At 35.3% G+C, this 23315-nt stretch overlaps 2 protein-coding genes across 3 annotated transcripts; one reads left to right on the top strand and one right to left on the bottom strand.

The window, feature by feature from the left end:
- Nucleotides 1-3769: 3769 nt before the first annotated feature.
- Nucleotides 3770-7591, bottom strand: LOC110701893 (zinc finger BED domain-containing protein RICESLEEPER 2-like). Its single transcript, XM_021879497.1, has 5 exons — nucleotides 7568-7591; nucleotides 7400-7453; nucleotides 4720-6362; nucleotides 4150-4456; nucleotides 3770-4039 (listed from the first exon to the last, which is right to left on the bottom strand). Exon 3 carries the CDS (start codon nucleotides 6355-6357, stop codon nucleotides 4867-4869), a length of 1491 nt encoding a protein of 496 aa, XP_021735189.1. The 5' UTR covers nucleotides 6358-6362; nucleotides 7400-7453; nucleotides 7568-7591; the 3' UTR covers nucleotides 3770-4039; nucleotides 4150-4456; nucleotides 4720-4866.
- LOC110701892 (nuclear pore complex protein NUP133-like) lies at nucleotides 7448-22713 on the top strand. Of its 2 annotated transcripts, none has more exons than XM_021879495.1 (8): nucleotides 7448-8566; nucleotides 10398-10516; nucleotides 10670-12499; nucleotides 14213-14934; nucleotides 15584-15733; nucleotides 18513-18849; nucleotides 20902-20969; nucleotides 21943-22713. In XM_021879495.1, exons 1-8 carry the CDS (start codon nucleotides 8364-8366, stop codon nucleotides 22489-22491), a joined length of 3978 nt encoding a protein of 1325 aa, XP_021735187.1. In that variant the 5' UTR covers nucleotides 7448-8363; the 3' UTR covers nucleotides 22492-22713. The 2 variants fall into 2 exon arrangements, with proteins under 2 accessions (XP_021735187.1, XP_021735188.1); XM_021879496.1 differs by having other exon boundaries at nucleotides 21929-22089.
- The last annotated feature ends 602 nt before the right edge of the window (nucleotides 22714-23315 follow it).

Below are 23315 nucleotides of genomic sequence, written 5' to 3'. Positions count from 1 at the left end.
CTAGCGCCTCGGTGTACAGTGCAGCCCTGTCCACCGCCAACAACTCCGCCAGCAAATCTGCCTGATCCGCATCAGCCACAGCACAAAGTCGTTTACCCTCAACACGAATCCCCAGAATGGCCTCGACGTCATGTAACATGATCGTCATCTCACCGAACGGAAGGTGGAAAGAGTTTGTATCCGGCTGCCATCGCTCAATGAAAGCCGTGATCAGCGTACTGTCAATCTTATCGTGCATGGTGGCAAGAACGTGATTCACCCCAGTGCCCTCCAGTCGCTCGAACATCTCGCTCTCCGCCGGCCAAGCCTCAGCCCATGTACGCAAAAAGCTACAAGTCTTTTCCCGGGTATGACATTTCAACAACCCCATAACTGAAGGCCTCTCCTGGTCCTCCCAAATACGGGCAGCTATGTGTCCTAGAAAGCTAGGAATCACACTCCCGTCAACAGGCCCACCGGGCACCTCACTCCTAACAACCCAAGAATCATTACCGGCCCTCGACCGTTTCCTGCTTGCCCCAGATACAGTGGACGCAGATGATGTGCCAGATCTACTAACAAACCTACCACCCCTACCCTTACGCACCTCCACCATATGTGTCTCGTACATGTCATCAACCCTCTGACTGAATGGACCGTAATCATCATACGGTCCACTGCCATTGTCCACATCCTCATCCTCATCTGCGGCCTCCTCCTGCTCCTCCTCCTGGTCACCCTCCTCAGCATCATCATCGTCATCGTCATCCTCATCCCGACGGTGGATCCGTTCTCTACGAGCTGAGGCCGAAATACCACGGGATCTGACATGTCTATGCCCCGACCTCTCCACTGGATAGCTTCTACTAAGAAGCTCTACATTCTTCCCCGCACCATAACGACCCAGTGAATTCTACACAAAATTTTAAAATATATAAACATACAAAAATTTATACGAAAAATAGCTACCACTCCCAAATCAAATAAACTAAAACCATACAAATAATTGTAAACAAAATATAAACATAGAAAAAATATGACAAAATTGAAAAAATTTATAAAAATAAACAACAAAATATAAAAACAATTCAAAAATATATTACACAAAAAAAAAACAATATTTTATTTCAAAAAAAAAAGGGGGGGGGCGCCTTGGCTGGACGCCCAGCCAGCAGTGGTGGCGCCAGCTGCAGACGCCGCCACCAGTGGGCTATGGCGTCCAGCCCAGGCGCCAGCCTACTGCTTGCGGCGTCTGCAGCTGGCGCCACCACCGCTTGCTGGGCGTCCAGCCAGGGCGCCCCGCCTCCGTCACGGCGGTTTTTCCGTTTTTTTTTTTTTTTTTTTTTTTTACAAATTGTACCTTGCCTCCTTGGGACCTCCTTCCCTCCGCCGCCGCCGCCAATTCCTTGCCTTGCCGCCTCGACATTGCCGTTGTTTGAAATTTTTTTTTAGAGAGGTTCAAAGAAGATGAGCGATGAGAGTGTGAGTGATGAGAGTGTGAGTGTTTTTTTTTAGGTTAAGGGCAATATTGTCAAACCAAGTGAATTTTGTGGGCTTTATGTAGTAATTTGTGGACGATGTTTAACAAATCCCAAAAAATTACCATTTTGTGGTTTTAATTTTCATCGCCTCCCTATATTTTTACAATATCATCATTTTTAACCTAAATTTATAGACTCTATAGAGTTAACATCTAGGCATTACAAGTAGGGATGTCAATGAGGCGGGGCGGGGCGGATGTTGGCATTCCCATCCCCATCCCTCCTAACATTTTCATCCCCATCCCCACCCATCCCCATCCCCACGATAGGTCCAATATTCATCCCCATCCCCGTTAGGTACAACTCCAAAACCATTCCCGTCCCACCCCCCACTTGGATATCCATCCCCACCCAATCCTCACCAAAAACCCGCCTAATTCCAACCAAATCACCGTCTCTCAATACACAATCTTACATGATTAATACAAATTACAATAATAATAATAAATTTTTTTTAATATTACACACATTTTTGTTTATAATATAAGGCCCCGTTCTTTAGAGCTGCTCTACTCTACTCTGCTCTGCTTTGCTGAAATATGCTCTCCTCTGCTTCCATCTACTCTGCTTAAAAATAATATATACTTAATATTAAATTATTATAATAATAATTAATATTTATTAATAATAATAATAATAATAAATAATTAATATTTAATAATAATAATAAATAATTAATATTTAATAATAATATGAAAAATTAATATTTAATAATAACAATAATAAATATTTAATATTTAATAATAATAATAATATTAATAAAAAGGAATATCTAATAATAATAGATAATTAATATTTAATAATTATAATAATAATAATAATTATTATTATTATTTAATAATTATAATAATAATTTATATTTAATAATAATAATAATGATGATGATGATTATGATGATGATATTTTCTCAAATAAAAATAATGATAATAATAGTAATAATAATACTTAATAATAATAATAATAATAATAATAATAATAATTATAATAAAAATTAATATTTAAATATAGTAACTAATATTTAAATGTAGTAATAATTATTAATTTTTTAATAAAAATAATAATTAAAAAATATTTAATAGTTTTTATAATAATAATAATAATAATTAATATTTAATAATAATATTTAATTATTATAATAATAATGCGATAATATTAATAATAGTAATAATAGTAGTAGTAGTAGTAGTATTAGTAATAATAATAATAATTAATATTTAATAATTATAATAATAATAAATAATATTTAATAATAATAATAATAGTAATGAATAGATGTTTTATAATAAAAAATAATATTTAAATATAATACTAATTATTAATTTATTAATAATAATAATAAAAATTATAATTAGATAATAATAATAATTATTATAATAATAATATTTAATGATTATAATAATAATTAATATTTAATAATAACATTTAATGATTATAATAATAGTAGTAGTATGAAGTATTATAATTAATATTTTATTTCACGTAATTATTTTATAAAATAGTATAAAAATATATAATTTTGCTTTTAAAAATATATAAATATGGGTATGAGGTAGGGAACTAGGGATGGGACAGATAAGAAGTGCGGCGGGACGGGTACAACTTAAAATCCATCCCCGCCTTATCGCCCATGGCGGGTATGGTTTTTATCCCCATCCCCGCCCCACCACCTGCCAAACCGAAAGCCATCCCGCCCCACTGAGGCGGGGATGGGCGGGTCTCCTACTTAACCCGTCCCACTGACATCCCTAATCATATGTGGGGCGGGGATGGACGGGTCTCCTACTTAAACTGCCCCACTGACGTCCCTTATTCACACGGGTCCTAATTAATTAGACTTAAGCTAAGCACCATTTTTAGGTTCATTGATAGGTTTATGATAGGGGTGGCAAACGGATCAGGTCAGGTCGGGTTCGTGTTCGGGTTTTCGGGTTTCGTGTCAGCTAAATCCTAACCTGAACCTGATCCATTTAAGTTTTCGGGTTGAAAACCCCAACCTGAACCTGATATTTTCAGGTTCGGGTCAACCTGAAAACGACCTGATTTGACCTGATTTTTTTATTTTATTTTTTTAAATTTTCTTTTTGACTTTAATAACCTGATTTTTCAGCCTGATTTTGTACCAATTAACAGAATGTATTTTGTACCAAGAACTTGTTTTTTTTTCAGCCTGATTTTGTACCAAGAACCTGTTTTTTTTTTTTACCTAATGTTTTCAAACATGATTTCCAAACTTAAAGATTTTAAGAAAAGTAGAAAACCAAATAAAGTCTAACAAGTCTAAATACCTAATTAACTATTACATAACAAAATTAGTCTTAAACAAATTACAAACCACAATTAAAAAGAAATAAATGTTTTTTAAAAAATCAGAAATGATCAAACAATGTTCGAAGAAGCATTCTCATCAAATTGTTCAAGTTCGGGCGAGGAACGTGGTGTGTCATGATTGTCGTTGTTGTCCTCCACCTTAAGCTTCATAACTGATCCACATAGCATTTCCATTTGAGGATCCATATTTGCTACAAGAAAAACAATAGCAAATTACAATCAATAATGTATGACATGTACTAAAAATAAAAGTTAGAAGTATTGTATTACTTCATTACTTGTATAAAAAATCATTTATTACCTTCCCCAAAGGCCCAATCCCTTAAGCAAATGATAGCTTCCACCGTTTCTGATTTTAAAGAACTTCTATAACAATCAATCACCCGACTTCCAGTACTAAAAGCTGATTCGGAGGCCACGGTTAATACGGGGACAACAAGAACATCCTTAGCAATTTTAGCTAATACAGGATAGCGGACCGAACAAGTTCTCCAATAAGACAAAATATCAAGGTTGGTGCCTCGAGGGATAAGTGGCTCCTCATAATACATATCAATTTCAGATTTGATTGCCACACTTGATTGCTCTTGAGAGAAACTATCAAAATCCTATATACCAAGATTTAGATTACATCAGAAAATAAAAATCAGATTAGATGACACAAAAAATCAGAAAATATAAATCAGATTATAAAAATCAGAAAATAAAAATCAGATTAGATGACACAAAAAATCAGAAAATAAAAATCAGATTATAAATAAAGATGCAAACTAAAAGCTGCTGAGTTATATAAGGATTTGCTACTCAATCATTAAAACTTGGCATTTGTTTCACTTGCAATATAGGTCAATGCATCAGAAAGTTTGTTTACCATCATAAAATCATCAGAAGCTTCATTGGAAGCATTAGTAGTGGGAATAGCTTTGCTTGATGAAGAATGAGTAGATTCATAAGCCTCGTATAACCTCCGTAGAGCATCCTTAACCTTAGAGAACTCAAGCTCGTATTCAATACTATGCTAACCATATATCCTCATGTAACCCCAATTGACACATTGCAACTTATATCGTGGATCCAACACCACAGCAACAACCATAAATGTACTAAATTCTGACCAATATTTTCCAAATTTCTCATACATCTTACAAGCCATTTTTTGCATAAAAAGATCTGAACTTTTCATTTCATTTTGTAACAACAACCTAACCTGCAAGACTCTATGAAAGTAGAGATTGGAAGTTGGATATTTGGTCCCGGAAAAGGCAAGTGTGACATCATGGAAAACTTTCAAAAACTTGCATATTTTCTCAATTCTACCCCATTCTTCCGCAGAAGGACAATGCACATAATTGGCATCAACTTTTTGAAAATGAATTAAAGCTTTTTTAAAATACAAAGCACAATCAAGCATCATGTAAGTTGAATTCCATCTAGTAGGAACATCTTGTTGTAAAATTCTAGTAGATTGAATTTCAACATGTGCTACACAACTTAAAAACCTTTGTTTCCTACCTTGTGAACTCTTACAATACTTGGCACTCTCTCTAATCTTATACACAGCCGCATCAATCTCTTTTAAACCATCTTGAACAATTAAATTAAGAATGTGAGCACAACACCTTACATGAAAAAATTCCCCACCATTAATCAACTCAAGTTCCCCTTTTAGATTTTCAGCAAAAACATCATTTGAAGAAGCATTATCTAATGTAATTGAAAAAATATTTTTCTGAATACCCCATTCCTTTAACAAACCATACACATGATCACATAAATGAATTCCTGTATGGGGAGGACCAATGTAAGAAAAGTTCAAGATCTTTTTTTGCAAACACCAAGAATTGTCAACATAATGAGCTGTTAATGATATATAACCATCGGTGGTTAAAGAAGTCCAACAATCAGAAGTCAATGCAATTCTACTACAAGTTGAGCCCAAAACCGCTTTTAATTTCTCTTTCTCTCTTTTATACATCTTAAGCACATCATATTTGATAGTGTTTCGAGTGACAGGTTTGAAATCAGGATGCAAATAATTAAAACATCTCCTAAAACCCTTGAACTCTACAAACTGAAATGGCATATCATGCTCCACAATAGCAATAGACAATAATTCACGGAAATAACCAGCATCAAAATCAGGCAATCTATTTCCTAAACCAGAGGATGTTTTCTCTAATATCATTTGACCAACATCCCTAAAAGACCTTTGTTTACAATTTTTCAAATGACGATGAAGATTCCCAGTTTCATTCTTACTATCACCATTAAAACGTAAACCACACTTTTTACATTTGCAAATCAGATTACCATTTTCATCAGGCTCATCTAAAAACTCAAAATGCACCCAAACACCAGAAGAAAGACGACGTGGACGTTTCTTACCAGTAAGAATCAAACGAGGTTTATCAGAAGAAGTGTTCTGGTTTTTACCCTTTCCTTTGTCTTTTATTGTAGAGTCAATCTCCTCCTCTTCCCCGGAAGAAAGCTGGTGAACATGGGTGTCCATTATTTCTGCCAAAAATTATAACAAAATAAAACATTTAAAACAAGAGACAAAACCTGATCTAATAGTAATTAGTAAAAGATATAATTAGAAACACATAAAGAAAAAGATACAACTTGACATGAAAGATATGGAGATTGAAATTAAAAAGGAAGTTAAATGCAAGAATATCTAATATCCATACTCCATGCTCAGATTGCTCACAAGATCAGAAGTCTTATTGATTAATATCGTACCTTCTTAAGAACTAAGAATGTGATCGACTCAAATGTCGTGAGTTGCAATCAAGGTACTAACTTTCTGTGTGAATATCTTATTATATGAAGTAGATTAAAATAAAAATTAAATTAACACTATATTAAGTATAAGTGTATAACTCTACAAGACCACTAAGGCACTAATATGAGTAAAAGCTAAAGACCACTATCAAAAAGAGCATTAAAAGTTTAATACATTAAATTACACATCTAATCAGCCTTACACACAAGTAAGTAATAATTACATGTAACCACTTGATCAATATATCTACATATACACTACAACTGATATGAACATCAGCATCTTCATATACAAAAAGACTCAAACATACAGATTAATAGATTATTACATGTACAAAAGCACTCAAATTATATGAACAATATAAATTAAACCTAAAAATCATAAATTATATGAACAAGAACAACAGTATAAATAAATCAGAATTATGTGAACAACAAAATAAATCAAAACTAAAAATAAAAAAAAAATTCACATGCAAAATACCCTTTCCCGTCAAACAACAAATCAGCAACAGATGGTCTTACAGAGTTACAGATCTACCCTTTCCCGTAAAAAAAAAAAAATCAACAGTGGAAATTAAAAAAACGAATATTCGAAAATCCGAAAGCAAAAATTCGAAAGCAAAAATTCGAAAATTCTTACAGAGACCGAAAATTCGAAAGCAAAAATCAAAAATCAAAAACTGTATTTAAAAAAACGAAAATACTGTATTTAAAAAAAAACAAAAAAAAGAAACGAAACCAGGACAACAAGAACAGAAAATTACCTTGAGTTTTGAGTTTTGACGACTTGAAGGAGAGGAAGCTTTGAAGATGGAGAACTGGAGATCGAAAGCAAAAATCGAAAAAAACGAAAGAAGAACTTCAGAAAATAAACGAAAACAAAACAAAAAAACAAAACGAAACGAAACGAAAACAAATTAACAAGAAATTACCTTTGAAACAGAAGAAGACAGAATTCAGAGAAGAAGATTAGAAGACAGAAGAAGAGGAGTGAACTCAGCGAAGAAGACAGAAGAAGAGGATTAGAGGAGTGACGAGAGAAAGAATTGAGGTTTGACTGTTTGAGGAGAGAGAAAATGAAAAAAGATGAAATGATGAAAACGGCTGATCAGCTGATGAAAATTTTAGGGTTTTAGTGTTTTATAGTTCCTTTTGGGCTTGGGCAATGGGCAGTTGGGCTTGGTTAGTTGGTTGGGCCATAATAATGCCATATATATATATTTTTTTTAAAAAGACTTTTTCGGGTTATAAGGTCGGGTTCGGGTTGACCCGACTTGATTTTGACCCGAAAATAATTTCGGGTTACGTGGGTCATTTTCGGGTTGAAATTTTCAACCTTAACCTAACCCATTTAATTTCGGGTCGGGTTCGTGTCAACCCATTTAAGTTTTCGTGTCGAAATTCTCAACCCTAACCCGCTGTTTTCGGGTCGGGTTCAGGTCGGGTTTTCGGGTCGGGTCAGTTTTTGCCACCCCTAGTTTATGATATGGAGCATAGTATTGGACTTAAGTTGAACATAAGTTGAACATAAGTTGAACTAGAAGAGTAGAAGTTGACAGAAAATCGAAAAAGATTATGAAACTCACTCTAAAATCTTACTCCCATTTTGAAATTACGCTCCATTTCACAACGCATAAACCCTAAAATTCTAAAAACCTCCAATAAACCCCCCTTTTCCCCCCTTAATTTCACACCCTCAATTTCTCTGTAATTCGATCTTCCCCAAAAATGTTCTCACCTGCTACTTCTACCAGGAAGAAATCCAGTTACAGAAGTTCCAAAGATCATAATGTCGCCCAGATTAAGCCGCTTTCCTTCGATTCTTCTCCAATTACTCCTAATCGCACTTCGATTGCCGACGGTTCAATCCCTAATCGCCCCAATACTGGCACTCCTGCTCCTTGGGCTTCTCGCCTTTCTGTTCTTGCCAGGTTCCTTCTAATTTCTTTTATTTATGATTTTTAGTAGATTTTATTATATCTTTTAATCATGTTGTTAGTATTTGCTTTGATTATTGGAAAATTGGTAGATTTTTAACTTGCAAATTAGTGTGCTTTTGGTTGTTTTGTTGGTTATTGTAATGCAAATGTTATAGTATTGGTAATGACAGGAGATTACTATAATTGGTGTTATAATGTCTATTAATTGGTGCTTATAGATTACTGTATTCATGTTTGAAATTTTGAATTGGTTAAGGGTATTGCGTTTCGTTTGGACCCGTTTGAGAAAAATTGTATATTGATGCTTCGGAAATGAGCGTGATTACTACTTACTAGTATATTACAATTTGGAAAAGCTGAACTATGTGTTGGGGGAATGGGGTTGGGTTGGCATTGCATGCTGCAATGGAATTGGGGTTTTGATGGAAATTCTGTAGATATGCTGAATTAGTTTGCAACTCGGTATGTCATGAATTGTTCAACTTTCAAACTTTTTATGCTGTTACTTAAACTGCACGTTAGAGAAAGGCGATGCAATTGTTGAATTTCATATCTCATATATTTTGCATTTTCAATTAATACTACCTCCGATTTTTTTTAGTTGCAACTTTGAAATATTTTATATCTCTTAGATAATACCCCAAAGTTGCAACTAAAAAAAATTGGAGGTAGTATTTGATTATAATTATATGCCCTATCCATGTTGGAAGCCTTTTCCTATTGTACTGTTCACAATCGTAGAATGTATTGTGCTAATACATGTACTCAATGGTGACTAGATTCTGAACAAAGATCAGTGTTAGAAATATTGTCTGATAATTTCTTCCTATTATATTTTAAATCTTTGGCTTTTTTGGGAGTATTCTTGCCGTTCATGCTGAATTGTATCCTGTTTGAAATAAGCTGTATAATTGAGAATGCCTGATGACTTTTAGGTATGATACTCAGATTCAGTATTGAGTATTGGACTTGAGAGTCACATGTTGAAAATTTTTAATTTATAGAAATTGGGATTAGGGACAGCATTTACAAGATAGACACAAGGGTAACGATACTTAAAAAATCAACTTTCAATATCTGTGCTTTAGATAATAGACTTTTGAGCTGAAGATGAGCATCACAAAAGTTGAAAAGCATGTTCTGTTCATTCGCAGCAATCACAGTAATTTCAGCCTCATGTCTTTTCTAACCTTATTAATCCTTTTGATCCTTGAAATAGGGAATCATCTCTGTGGCTGTGTAGAGTTGTGCATCTTTAGAAATTCTAATGAAGAATTGACCACTTGCTAAAAAAACTATAATTGGTGTCAATCATGTCATGGAAGCAGGTCTAATGAAGGGGCTTGTATCTTGAAGCAGTTATTATAGCTGGACTCACTTTAGATGATATGCTTTATTAAATGTAGAATAATCATTTAGCTTATAGAAGGGAAACTTATTTGTTTAAAGGCTCGTATGTTGAGGCATTTTGAGTTCAATCCTTCTTCAGCATATTCTTATCTACTTCCTCCTTTTTCTATATGCATCACTTTCTAAACATGGAAGTTTTAATTACATTCCATTTTAGTTTATAAATTCTCTCTATCTCTCTCCTACCACATGGGTCCCCTTTCTCCTCTCTCTCTCATCTCCGAAAATTGCCTAGGAGTCCGCGATTCCTAAAGTGATGCATGTCATGCATCTAAAAAAAAGGAAGTGGTATTTCTCTGCTGTTGAATTAACCTGCATTATCATTGCCTGTTTGAAGTTAGGACAGAGGTAGTGTTGCAAGTTCTTATTTGCTATTCCAGTAACTTAATGCTATGTGTCTTTTTGTGGCCAGAATCCCCCCAGCAAAGAAAAGTGAAGACAATAGAGAACCATCAGAACCTGTGTATGTTGGAGACTTTCCGCAAGTTGTTCATGATGAACAAGCTAGTTATCTGCGGAAGACTGTCCCAGGTTAAAGTTAATTTTGTTATTGTTATTTTCATTTATCTATACAACAACCTTGACCTTTTTCTGGCTACCTGTTGGGAATTGAACCATATATATATATATATATATATATATTTTTTTTCCCTGAATGGGACACTATTGGAATTGCTGTGGCAGGTGAAGCGTGCATTGCTGGTGGGATGGACAAGGAAACTGGTTTGTCATGGATGATTTGTGGAAGTAAACTTTTTATATGGAGCTACCTTTCACCTGCTGCTTCGAAGAAATGTGTGGTTCTTAATCTTCCAGCAGATATTTCTGAAATCAGCAGTAGAAATGCATACCTTGGTGATACTTGGTTGCTTTGTATCATATATTGGGACAATGTTCATCAGAGTAGCAGTATAGTAAAGCAGTTGAACTCAGCTGGAGTTGTTTTATGCAATCAAAGAAGTCGAGCTATTGTATATTGGCCTGATATATATTCAGATGACAGGGCTAATTCTGGAATCAGCCTTGCTTCTTCTGAAGAGCTAGGGATCATTTCTTCAATGGAAAATGGTAAGAGTCCTCCAAGTAGATTGCAATCAGACAATAGGCTAGAACGCCTTTCAGCTAATTCTAATTCTTTTACCTCCTTCATCGCTTCTGCCATCCCCTCCTATCACCATGCTTGTGTTGCACTTGCCACTAGCTCCAATGGTGAACTCTGGCAGTTTATCTGCAGACCTGCTGGAATTCTGCGTCAGAATGTTGGTAATATCTTGTCAGCTTCTGTTAGTGGCTATAGTCAACCGTCAGGGAGCAAGGGGTATCCTAGATCTCTTTTATGGCGATTTCCATCCCTCCTGACTGGAGAAGCTTCCAGACAGTTTTTCATGTTGACTGATCATGAAATACAATGTTTCAGCATTCAACTGTCACCTAATCCAACTTTGTCAAAAGTCTGGTCCCATGAAATCATCGGCACTGATACTGATCTAGAAATTAAGAAGGACTTGGCTGGAAAGAAGAGAATATGGCCTTTGGATATTCAGGTAGATGAACGTGGTAAAGAAATAACCATTCTTGTTGCTATATTCTGTAAGGATCGTCTAAGCAGTTCAAGCTACACACAATATTCTCTTTTGACTATGCAATATAAATCTGGTTTAGATGAAGCATTCAATAACTTTACAAATGTAAGGGTGTTAGAGAAGAAGTCTCCTGTACAGGTTATTATTCCCAAAGCAAGAGTGGAAGAAGAGGAATTCTTATTTAAAATGAGATTGAGAGTCGGGGGAAAGCCTTCAGGATCTGCTTTCATACTCTCTGGAGATGGAACCGCAACTGTCTCCTATTTTTGGAGAAACTCAACCATGCTTTACCAATTTGATCTGCCGTATGATGCTGGAAAAGTTATTGATGCTTCAATTTTCCCTTCTACTGATGATACAGAAGAGGGTTCCTGGGTTGTACTGACCGAGAAAGCTGGTGTCTGGGCAATACCGGAGAAGGCGGTTTTATCTGGTGGAGTTGAACCTCCAGAGCGAAGCTTGTCACGCAAAGGAAGCTCAAATGAAAAGTCTGGTGCAGAAGAGAATAAAAAACTTCTGTTTTCAGCTAGTGTTTCTCCTGCAAAAGCTGGTGTAGATGCTCAAGATATTGGTAGCATGCAGAAGGCTGGTTTTACAAAGGTTGCTGGCAGGAATGCTCAAGATGAAGAAGCAGAGGCTTTACTCAATCGTCTGTTTCATTATCATCTCTTGTCAGGCCAGGTTGATGGGTCTCTTGAAAAACTGAAGAATTCTAGGGCATTTGAAAGGGATGGAGAAACTAATGCGTTTGTTCGGGCAAGCAAATCTATTGTTGATTCTCTGGCTAAGCATTGGACAACTACCAGAGGTGCCGAAATTGTTTCTTTGGCTGTTGTATCGAACCAACTAATAGAGAAGCAACAAAAACATGAAAATTTTCTTCAGTTTCTGGCTATATCCAAGTGTCATGAAGAGCTATGTGCGAAACAAAGTAAGTACATTTCTTCTGACTTACACTTTTTTTCTTCTTGTTCATCTATATATTATTCTAGTTCATGAGTAAGGAATGTTTCATCATCTGTGTCTGCTTTTGATTTGATTGGAAGACTTGCATGGCCCTTATAATTGTTCTTTCTTCTTAACTGGTTAAGAGCAAGACTGAGATTGTGTATGTAGAAAGTTTAAATATTACGAAGTCCTTGGCTAAAAACATCTTGTTTGTGGGCCATAAATTTTTGAGTAAGCAACACATAGTTTTCCCTCATTTACTTTTAGGCATTTCATAGAGATCCACTCACAAGTAATGGTGGATTCTTTCACTTTGCCCATGGAGGTTTTCTCTCTTTTTTTTTTTTTTTTTTTTTTTTTTTTTTTTTTTTTTTAAGTTATAAAAGATTTGGAAAACCAACCATATTATACACTATTTTTCTTCCTATATCCACTCACTGGATTTGAAATTACTATATGCATTTTTTTGTTTATATATGCCTAGCATTTTGGTCATCCTGGCCCTAAGTATTGGGAAATGAAGCATAATTGCATAAAGATTACTATAGCCTGTATCAATGGTTTGTATTGTACTCCCTACCCTATTAATTAAAAAACCAATTAAGTTGTAGCATATTCTACCAAGATTTGTGGCCCTTGGTTCCTACTCTTAAGATCGAAAGGATTGTTATCCAATTATTTCTGTTCTTTATCTGACTGCTTGAATAATCTCAGAATTCATTTGCAGATGGACTCCTTACATTGTAATATGCTGTAATATTTGTTTTATTGTAGACTTTGTAATGTTAGTAGGATAGAATTACTCTCCAATTTTATCATTGGTGTACCATGGATGAAAATGAAGTACTTGATTGAGTTCTTGCATGTCTTCCTTGCTTTCTTTGTTTGACTAAAGAGCTCCCTGGCTGACCTGTCATCCCTTGCAGAATTGTCTTTATGGAATAAAATTCAGACAAGATTCATACAAATCACCAGTCCTAACTTTAAGCCTGAAAAGCAATCTATTCCTTGTTGACTTTGCTGGCCTCTGTACAATGTAATTAGGGGATGTGAAGAAATCAGGAAATTTAAGTAATGGAAACATGGTAAATCAACTTGCAATTATATGTAGGTTGTAAATGTTTTTATATTAATGGGATTTTTTTTTTGAGTATGTAAGATAAATCAGAACGCACATGTTTTGAGGTTGGTTTTGTGGAATAAAATTTCATTTTATGACCATTGTAAGTAAAATATCATAGAGATCTATGGTATGTGTACTGAAGTTTTGAACTAACCTAATGCTTTACTATGTCAGCAATTCCTTATCACTATCTTCTTTTGGATTGTTGCTTTTGGTGATTAGAGGCTTCGTAAAATATGCTAAAGTGAACCCATGGGACATGGTTATATTTCATACAACTAGGCAATTAGAGTTAAGTTATAGAACCTATACTTGGATGAAAAGCTAGATTTCAATTTTTATAAAATTGATAATGTTTGTGCTCAAAAATATCTCTTAGGTGATTGAAGACTACTGCTATGCCTTTGTCTTTTTCTCTGTTTTGTCTTCTGTGTTTGGGGTTTATTAATTAATATGTGGATTACTTGTTTCTTTCATTCCTCTCTTCTTTGGGTATCAAAATGCCAACTCTGCATGGTCTATATCTTCTCAACTGACAATTGAATCATTAATCTGGCGTAATGTGTTTTCTAGGATATGCTCTCCAAATTATATTGGAAGATGGTGAAAAGCTGGCTGGTATGATTCAATTAAGGGAACTGCAAAATATGATCAGTCAGAGCCGTTCAGTTGGAGTCAGCTCCCAGCATTCAAGTGCCAACGGGGAAGTTTCAGGTTCTTTATGGGATCTAATTCAGATAGTTGGTGAGAGAGCCCGCAGAAACACAGTTCTTTTGATGGATAGGGATAATGCTGAAGTGTTCTACAGTAAGATTTCTAATCTGGAAGAAGTATTTTATAGCTTGGACAGGCACTTGGATCACATTATAAATGTGGGCCAGCCATTTAAGGCTCAGGTCCAGCGAGTTTGTGAACTGTCTAAAGCATGTGTGACTTTACTCCGCAGTGCTATGCACTATAGAAATGAGCATCATATGTGGTATCCACCTCCCGAAGGCTTGATGCCTTGGTATAGCCAGCCTGTTGTTCGTGATGGGCTCTGGAGTGTTGCTTCTTTTATGACTACAATTTTGGATGATTCATCTGGAATTGATTTGTCTTCTAAGTCAGATATATGTTCTCATCTTGAGGTGCTGGCTGATGTAGTATTAGAGGCATACGTTGGTGCCATCACTGCGAAAATTGAGCTTGGGGAAGAGCATAAAGGCCTCTCAGATGAGTACTGGAGAAAAAGGGATACTCTTCTTGACTCTCTCTATCAGCAGATTAAGGTCTTTGTGAATACTAGATTCCAGGTTTGTTCTCTGTTCATTAAATATCTAGTTAATATTATTGCAAGACTTAGCATCATTGTATGCCTAGTTCCACCTGTTTCTTTTTAGATATATGTTTATCATTTGTGTTAAAGAATACTTTTACATAAGGTTTGGTGGATTAAATGTAAAAGATATAAATAGATAAAGGTGAAATGGAAATTCATGTGGGACAATACTGTAGAAATTGGTAAGGCAAGGAGATTTATTTATTTATGTTGTCAAATCTTCACTTTCTTCCCAATTGAGCCAGTTCTCCTGTGTTAGAAGAGAAGAAATTTAAGTGAAGTGTAGATATAGCTTAAATTTGTATATTCTTGTTGAGTCACCATTAACTTGGGTATATTTGGCCTATAAGCATAAAGCCTCTAATGAAAGTACTCTTCTTTTGTTGTGACTGTGGTGTATGCTTGAGAACTTTGGTATCATAGTTTGTTTGAGTAAATGCTTGTTGTAAAGGGTTCCGTAGAAGTTGAATGAAGTGAAGATAGGTTTGTGATGAAGTCTCTGTTTTATAATTTTTTTGGCCCAGATAGGCATGGTTGGTTTGGTTCCCCCTCACCTCCTATTTTGGAAATTGTTTAGTGTCAAGACTGCAGATTTAATATTGTATAACTTTGAAATTTTGTAGGATTCAGCTGATGAGAAAGAACAGAAAGAAGTAGTTCTTAAAGAATTGTCGTCAAATTTGTTGTCTGTTGCAAGGCGGCATGAAGCCTATCGGACTCTTTGGAACATTTGCTGTGACCTCAATGATTCCAATCTTCTGAAAGAGCTTATGGTATGGTCTTTATTCCGTTACAGTGGAAAATTTTGTGTTAAATTGCTGAATCTTTGCATCTTTTGCAGTACTTCCTTTTGCTTAATTTTTCCATTGCTAAATTTTTTCCTGATCTAGAAGGTATCTATGGCAAAATTTCCCCATGATAATGCTTTGTTAGAATTAGCTGATTGGGATGCTCTTTTTAATTTATTAATTTAGAAATTCTTGCTACTTTAAATTTTACTTTTTATTTTTATTTATTTAAATGTAGTAAACAACGTCTATCAAATTTAACTTGAAATCTTGAGAAGTATTGTGGCTCAATTACCCTTGAACGTGTAATAGACTGATCTTACTGCTAACTCACGCAAATAACGGTAAAACTAGATATTCTGATTTTACTGTTTGGCCAGCCTAAAGAAGAACTCTTTGGCCTTCAAAGATGTGAGGATGAAAATTCGAAACATGACCAAAATGCTGTTGGATTTCCAAACTCTGGCACAAACTTATGTTCTTGGAAGGATCATAGCATTAAATTACATGCAATGATGCCCGGATCTTTTTTCGCTGCTTCACTTGTGTATGCACAACAGAACTTGTTATGTCCGAAGAATGAGAGGATTTTCCTATTCTCACTAAACTAGAAACCAAATCTTTATATAAATCATAATCACCGTCTCTGATAGTCTTTGATGACTCAAAGAAGATGAGTATGATTGAAGTTCATTTAATTTGCATCAACTTTATTTTATTGATCTTAAAGTTTATGCATTAAGTTACAAGTAAAGAGTATAAAAATTAAAGCATTGGGTTTTATTATAGAGGCGATCATTACTGTGTTGTCGTCACCTATCTGTTTCCAGGGGTGGTCATTGGCTTGCAGGGAGAAAATAGTCATTGAGTTGTGTCTTGTACTGTTGTACATCAGTACATAAGGACGTCAATGCTGTTTTTCTCCCTCTGGGTGCATTTTATTGCAGTACTTGACTTTTGCCATCAAATTTCTTTCAGTGTATTTTGAGCTTATTCTCCTTTTTCATTTTAGTAAAACAGACTACTATTAATCGAGGAAATCCAAAGGCTGAAGAGAGAGGTCTAATAAAAACAGTGGGCGAGTGCAAAAGAATAGCTAAAGAGACAATTTTTTAAGGGGATCTTTTTTTTATTTTTATTTGTTCATCTTACTACCTCCGTTTCCTATTATCTGCATCTTTGGGACTCGACACGGACTCCAAGTCAAAATTTTTTAATGGTGACTAATGATTTTAAGAGTATGTAATGTAGGAGAGAGAAAGTGAGGAAGACTAATTCACCCAAGCCACATTCAACTAAACCACCACCTTCTCACCCACCCCACCATCGTCGTCGACGTACCACCACTGAAACCCACCCACTGCCTTCACTACCACTAAACCTCCATATGCACTCCTAAAACCGCCATTACCACCCCAAAATATCGTCTCAAACCCACGAAATCACCCCACCCTATGTGAGAAACACACTGACAACAACCCTAACGACCCAGAAACCGATCCGACCACCAATGGTACCATTGTGCTACACTCTTCGAAAAAATCCCAAAATAAAAATAAAAATGAAAGATCCAGCCAAAAAATAACGAACCACGCACAAGCACTTTCTTCTTCATTTTAGATCTAAATTCCCCGAAATTAACGGTTCCATTGTACTCGAGGTGAAATCTGTCGAAAGTGGAGTCATGACGGGTAGTCAATTGCGCCGGAGAAAGAGTGAGCAGATCTAATGGAGGTGAGAGAAAGATGGTGAAAGATGAAGATGAAGATGATGATAAATATTTTGATGGATTTGGTGAATGGATGGCAGAAGTTGACGAAGAGAATTGAATGAATTAGTTTGGGTGGAAATGCTTAGTTTAATTTAGTTTGATTATTGTATTAACATGTTTTGATTAAATGTTGTAATTCAAATTAAGAAATTTTAAGTAAGGGTAGTTGTGTCATTTCGATTAAATTTTTTTACTAAATAAGGAAAGTTTGGAAAAGTTCCACATAATTTGAAGTGTCCATATTTAGTAAAAGTTGTAGATAATAAGAAACGGAGGTAGTATATTTTAGTAGTATCATGAGATTGAAAAGATAGAGTCTGAGAAGAATTATAATTATATACCGAGAGGAAATGATAATAAAAGAACCATGGTTTTATGCACAGAAGTGTCAATAAAAGGTTTAAATCATAAGAATATCCATGCCCTTGTGTCCATAAAATTGGGCATTATTAAGTGGTTATTGTCTCTCCATGTTTAAAATTTTCCATTTTGGACACTTGGAGTTGAATTCATACCCTAGTCCAACATCAGCCTGAGTCTGAGCTTCACAGTTTAGACTAAGGGAATGTGTTTACTAATCCCAAAACTTTTCTGAAATACTTAGACATTTGACCAGAGTCTTCATGTGTTCTGCGTTCTTTTGACAAGTAATATATTTTTTAAAGGCTGTTTGTTTACTTTAAACAAGTGATTATATATAGAGCAGCCTCACCTTTCAATTTGCTGAACATCTGTTTTGTGCATTTTGATATTGATGTTGATTTATCTGTTTGCTAATCCGTTTGCTACTCTACCAACTGTCTGAAGTTTGGAATAACAACTGCTGTGATGCTGCTTTATGGGGACTGCATAACTATTAAACAGATATTCAGTGTTTGAATATATATGGCCCTGACCAAAAACTATCTTTTTAAACAGTTTTCTTTTTCAATCTGTTGCATCTAGTGTTTGTGTCAGATGCCTGAGACCTTGATATTGTTTTTTGCTGTGCAGCATGAAAGCATGGGACCCAGAGGAGGGTTTAGTTATTTCGTTTTTGAGCAATTGTATGAGAATGGACAATTTCCAAAACTTCTGAGGCTAGGGGAAGAGTTTACTCAGGAACTTGTAATATTTTTGAAGGATCACCCGGATCTTCTGTGGCTTCATGAAGTTTATCTTCACCAATATTCTGGTGCTTCGAAAACTCTTCATGGTTTGACACTCTCTGGAGATGAAAGATTGTTTTCAGCGTCTGAGAAGGAGACAGAAGTAGATTCTAGAAAAACAGACTTAAAATTGTCCGAAAGGAAGCGTCTGTTGCATTTATCAAAGATTGCTGCAATTGCAGGTTTGACTAACTGTTTTTCACTGTACAACACTTTGCTCTTTTTATTTTTATTTTTTTATAAATTAAAATTTCAAGTGCACTGCTCCTTTCAATTGCTTATAATCTATTGAAACTGTTTAAACTGATTCTATTTGCTGTGCTTCCATCTGTGCTCTGGGATGATTCAGAATTAGCAATTTTGAAATTTGAATATGAAGTGGTTTTATATCCAAACTTTATCCTTATATGAGTGTATGAAGGGGGAGTTATACTGGGAGGATTGGAGGAGAGGAAGGGATGGGAAAAAAAAAACAGCTGTTAAGCTTGTAGTCTTTGCCATATTCCTTATCTTGAGTGAAATTGCTCTAGTTGTGTCTTCATGAGGCCTACATTTGACTACAGGCTTGCTATCTAGTTCTGCACAAAGTAGATCATTCTTGAGATACTTTTTATCAATGTTGTAATTTTTTTATTAACATAGGTGTTTTAGCCTTTGTTTAATGAACATTATGTTCATGTTCAATTAAAGGTAGAGATTGTGATCAATATCAAGCCATTAAACATGTGATACCTTTTTTTTTGAAACAAAACATGTGATACATTTGACCGACATAACTTTGGAACTTTATTTGAATAATGGACTGCACTCACAGATACACCAGGTGCTGTAATTCATTTTCTTTTTATGCATGTCATGGACTAAGCTACCTGGATTGTTTGTTTTCTGTTCCTACCCATGTCAACAGCCATGACACAGATCTCAACATCAAATTTGTGACCCTCCAATTTAGGGTCAGAAGTGAACCTGGGAGTTAAAGGAAGATAGTTTGATAGGGGGAGAGTTGGAGAATAGAATAAGAATAAGTTGTGATTTGTAGAGATGTGAATCTTACATACAAGCTTGAGGATTTTGAATAAATGAAATTAGTATCAGAATATGAAGTTTAATGGGTGATCAAAGGTGATACTAGTTCTAGGCTCAGTTATGAATTAATGAATGGAGTGAGGATGGTTTGCATTAAAATTTTAGATAAAGAGAAAAATGCGATTCTATTAGACTTCTATAGAAGACATGGTAGGGACTAGCGTTGAAGGTTTTGTCAAAAACTTAATTCTTTCACAGATGGATGCAAGTTTAGTAGGCAATTGGCACTACTAGTGAAGTTCCATTTTTTTGAGGTTATTGTGAAAGCATAAACTTCAGCTACATATCTCTCATTTTCTTGTTTTCAAGCATCAATCTATTAAGGTTGGGGAATATTCAACATTTTTATTGCGTGAGCTTATGAGATTGTCATGAAACTGCTGGTTGATAAGTGTAAGGGTGTTGCTCTTCTATTGTGCTTTTGTAGGGGAACACAGATCTTGGATTTGGTTCTTGAGGTTTTATATAAGGTGTGTTGGAATGTTACGAGCATGGTTGTGTTTTGAGAGGCTGAGTTGGGCCTTTCCTGATATGGTCATGAGGGGGGTGGTCTGGTCATACGGTGAGCATTGGATATTTGGATGTGCTTATGTGCTAGACAAAAAGGTTGCTCTTCTAATATTTACTTTGTCCTACCAAAAAATGTCTTCTCTCGGGTATATAGTTTAAGGGTTGGTGTCTTGGAATGTCTTTCTTATTAGAAACTGTTCTAAGTCTTAATAACATTGGGTATCAAGAGAGTATGGGTTGTTTGGAGGTGGGTACGATGTTTTTGTCTCATAGGATTTTCTGTCTTTTACCCTGTTGGTTAGTTTTTTGATAAAAAATGGTCAGTTAGTTAGTTTTTCCTCCATTATCTCTCTTGATGGAACTTTGTTCGCTTTGTTGTGTAAGCATTAAGTCTTCATGGTATGGGACAATAATTTTGGAGTAAGTTGTTTGTGGGAGTCTTGGTCTGTCTTTTGGAAATGTTATATATTACTCTTCATGGTGCAATTATTAAAGGCCATACTGTGGTGCATTTGGCAAGATAGAAATACAAGAGTCATACTGGGCCATACTGTCTGTTTAGAATTTTTACTGCTACTACCGAATCAAGTGTCCTGTACAAACCCTCTAATATAACAATATAATTTACAATCTGGCAGGCAAAGATGCAGTCTATGAGGCAGAAATAGAACGTATTGATGCAGACTTGAAGATCTTGAAGTCACAGGTATCTTTAGATAGAACATAATCATATTTACTTAAGACATTTCTGATAAATGTTGGTGCTTGTTTTGTAAGGTTTAATTAGCCCAATGCTTTTATGTTTCTAATTCTATTGAACATGAACTAAATTCTATCTGTGACTCTTGGTTGATAATATCCTTGTGAAAGCTGTTTCTATCGTGTTTCAAAATCTAGGACATGCTAAGTTCTTATCTTAATTTCACAATGTGAAACTCTCAAACTAGTTTATTCCTTCCATTTCATATTAACTATCATCTAAGATGACACATTTTTTTAGAGTTGTTAGTTATGGCATTGATAAAAAATACTCCATAGTGTCAACAAACATATCGACGATATCGTAGTGCATTGATGACAGACAATATGGATTATGGAACAATAAGGTTAGTTATTGTAGAATAGAGTGAGTTTCATTTCAACCCTATAATTACAACTTTTTTCCTAACCTGAAGGCTGAAGCCATTTAATATGATGTGCTAATGACATACCCGTCAAATGGGATTCTCTTCTTTTTAATTTATCAATTATCTAATCTCTTCACAAGTTTTAAATGCCCTTTGATTAACGTTGGAGGCAGCTTTTTTTATTGTGCAAAATTTGGTTCATTCTCAAGTGTTCTTTAATCAAATTCATAACCTTGGTATGTACTGAGCGGGTTAATACCAAACTCGTGATTCAGTAATCTTCCTTGTCACCATACTTGGATGTTTCATCACTGTCATCTATATGCTGAAATCTGCTATTTGCATTGCTGTCAAGTCTGTCAAAGTATCAGCTCCCTATCCTTACTTGTTAGTAATTGGCTGCTTGATAACTTCCTGTCCATCTTCCTATCCTTCCAAAAACTAAGGAACTGAATAAAGTTTTTTTTACGCATAGTTAGATCTGGGACTTTTTTATCTTTCTACTTTGTGCTTGTGCTTCATCCATTAATTGGTTTAGGCTGCCTATTGCAGGAAGATATCTTGGAACTATATCCTGATGACATAGAGAAGCAGAAAATCGGACAGCGACTCCTCCCTCCTTGGGATCTTATCAAACTGTGCCTCAAAGGTCAAACACCAGAGCTGTTGTTAAGGGCTTTTGATGTGTTTGCCTGGACTAGTTCTTCCTTCCGAAAATCCAATAAATCACTTCTAGTAGATTGCTGGAAAAGTGCAGTTGATCAGGATGACTGGGAAAAGCTCTATCAATTTTCCATCACGGAAGGGTGGAGTGATGAGGACACAATGCGGGTTTTGCAGAAGACTATGCTTTTCCTGGCAGCAAGGAGGTGTTATGGACCGGAATCAGACATGTACGAAGGAAGTTTTGATGAAGTGTTGCCCTTGAGGCAAGAGAACAGTGAGCTGTCAAGTTTGAAAGATTCTAGCTCTTCTGTTGAAGCAATCTTGATGCAGCATAAAGACTTCTCAGATGCTGGCAAGCTAATGCTAACTGCTCTAATGTCAGGAAGTGCTCAAGTAGATACTAGCAGGGCCGATGGGCCATTCCCCATGGAGTAGCAACAGTTGGATGATTGTGACGATGTAAGGGAGTAATTTAGTATGCTGTAACTGAGGGTTAACATCCCTTCTAAAAGATTAGCAAAAAGAAATATTGTTAACATAGCTTTTACTGTACATATGAGAACTCTTTAGACTAGATTTTTGAAAGGTCTTACGGAGTTACGGATATACAATTTTGCTAGAATCTATCGACAAGAAATTTAGAATGTGTTGCAATTATGTTTATGGAGCAAAACATTAGTTATCCCCTAAAAATGATCCAGAGGCATCCTGTACTGGTGCAGGCTTTAGAGACATCTGGCCTGTACTGTGAAATAGGCGTCATGTACCTTTGTCATGTACTTTGTATTATGGTGAATCTTGACCATTTATAGAAGTTAAGATTGTGATAAATATCAATAAATAGGTGAAGTCAGAAGATTTGATCCCAATTCAAATCACTGTAGTCAGATGAGCTTGTGCATGATGCAATAATAAATCCCAAGAATTCATACCCTAATCCAAATTCACTAGCTAGACATCCCCAAATCAGATTAGGATCATTTTGGGTACTCTGTATTTAATTTGCTTTACGCAATTAAGGGAAGGAGGGAGTATATTGTTTTATAAATCTTGATATTTGGAATGAGATTAATTTTTAAATGTACTTTTTTTTTGGATAGAAAAAAATAGTTGAATTGTTATTACTCCCTAATAGTTAAACTAGTACATTGGGCTACATAGATGTTTATTGAATTGCCCCTTAAGTCATTAGTTCGATTTTTCTGGTCAAGTGCGGGTTCGGGTTCATATTACGAGTTCATAGTCATATTCTTAAATTA

Source organism: Chenopodium quinoa, unplaced genomic scaffold (genome assembly GCF_001683475.1).
Source record: "Chenopodium quinoa cultivar QQ74 unplaced genomic scaffold, ASM168347v1, whole genome shotgun sequence".
In the NCBI taxonomy this organism is placed as follows: domain Eukaryota; kingdom Viridiplantae; phylum Streptophyta; class Magnoliopsida; order Caryophyllales; family Amaranthaceae; genus Chenopodium; species Chenopodium quinoa.
The sequence above is the reverse complement of the archived record's forward strand: the minus strand, read 5'-3'. Positions and strand labels throughout refer to the sequence as shown.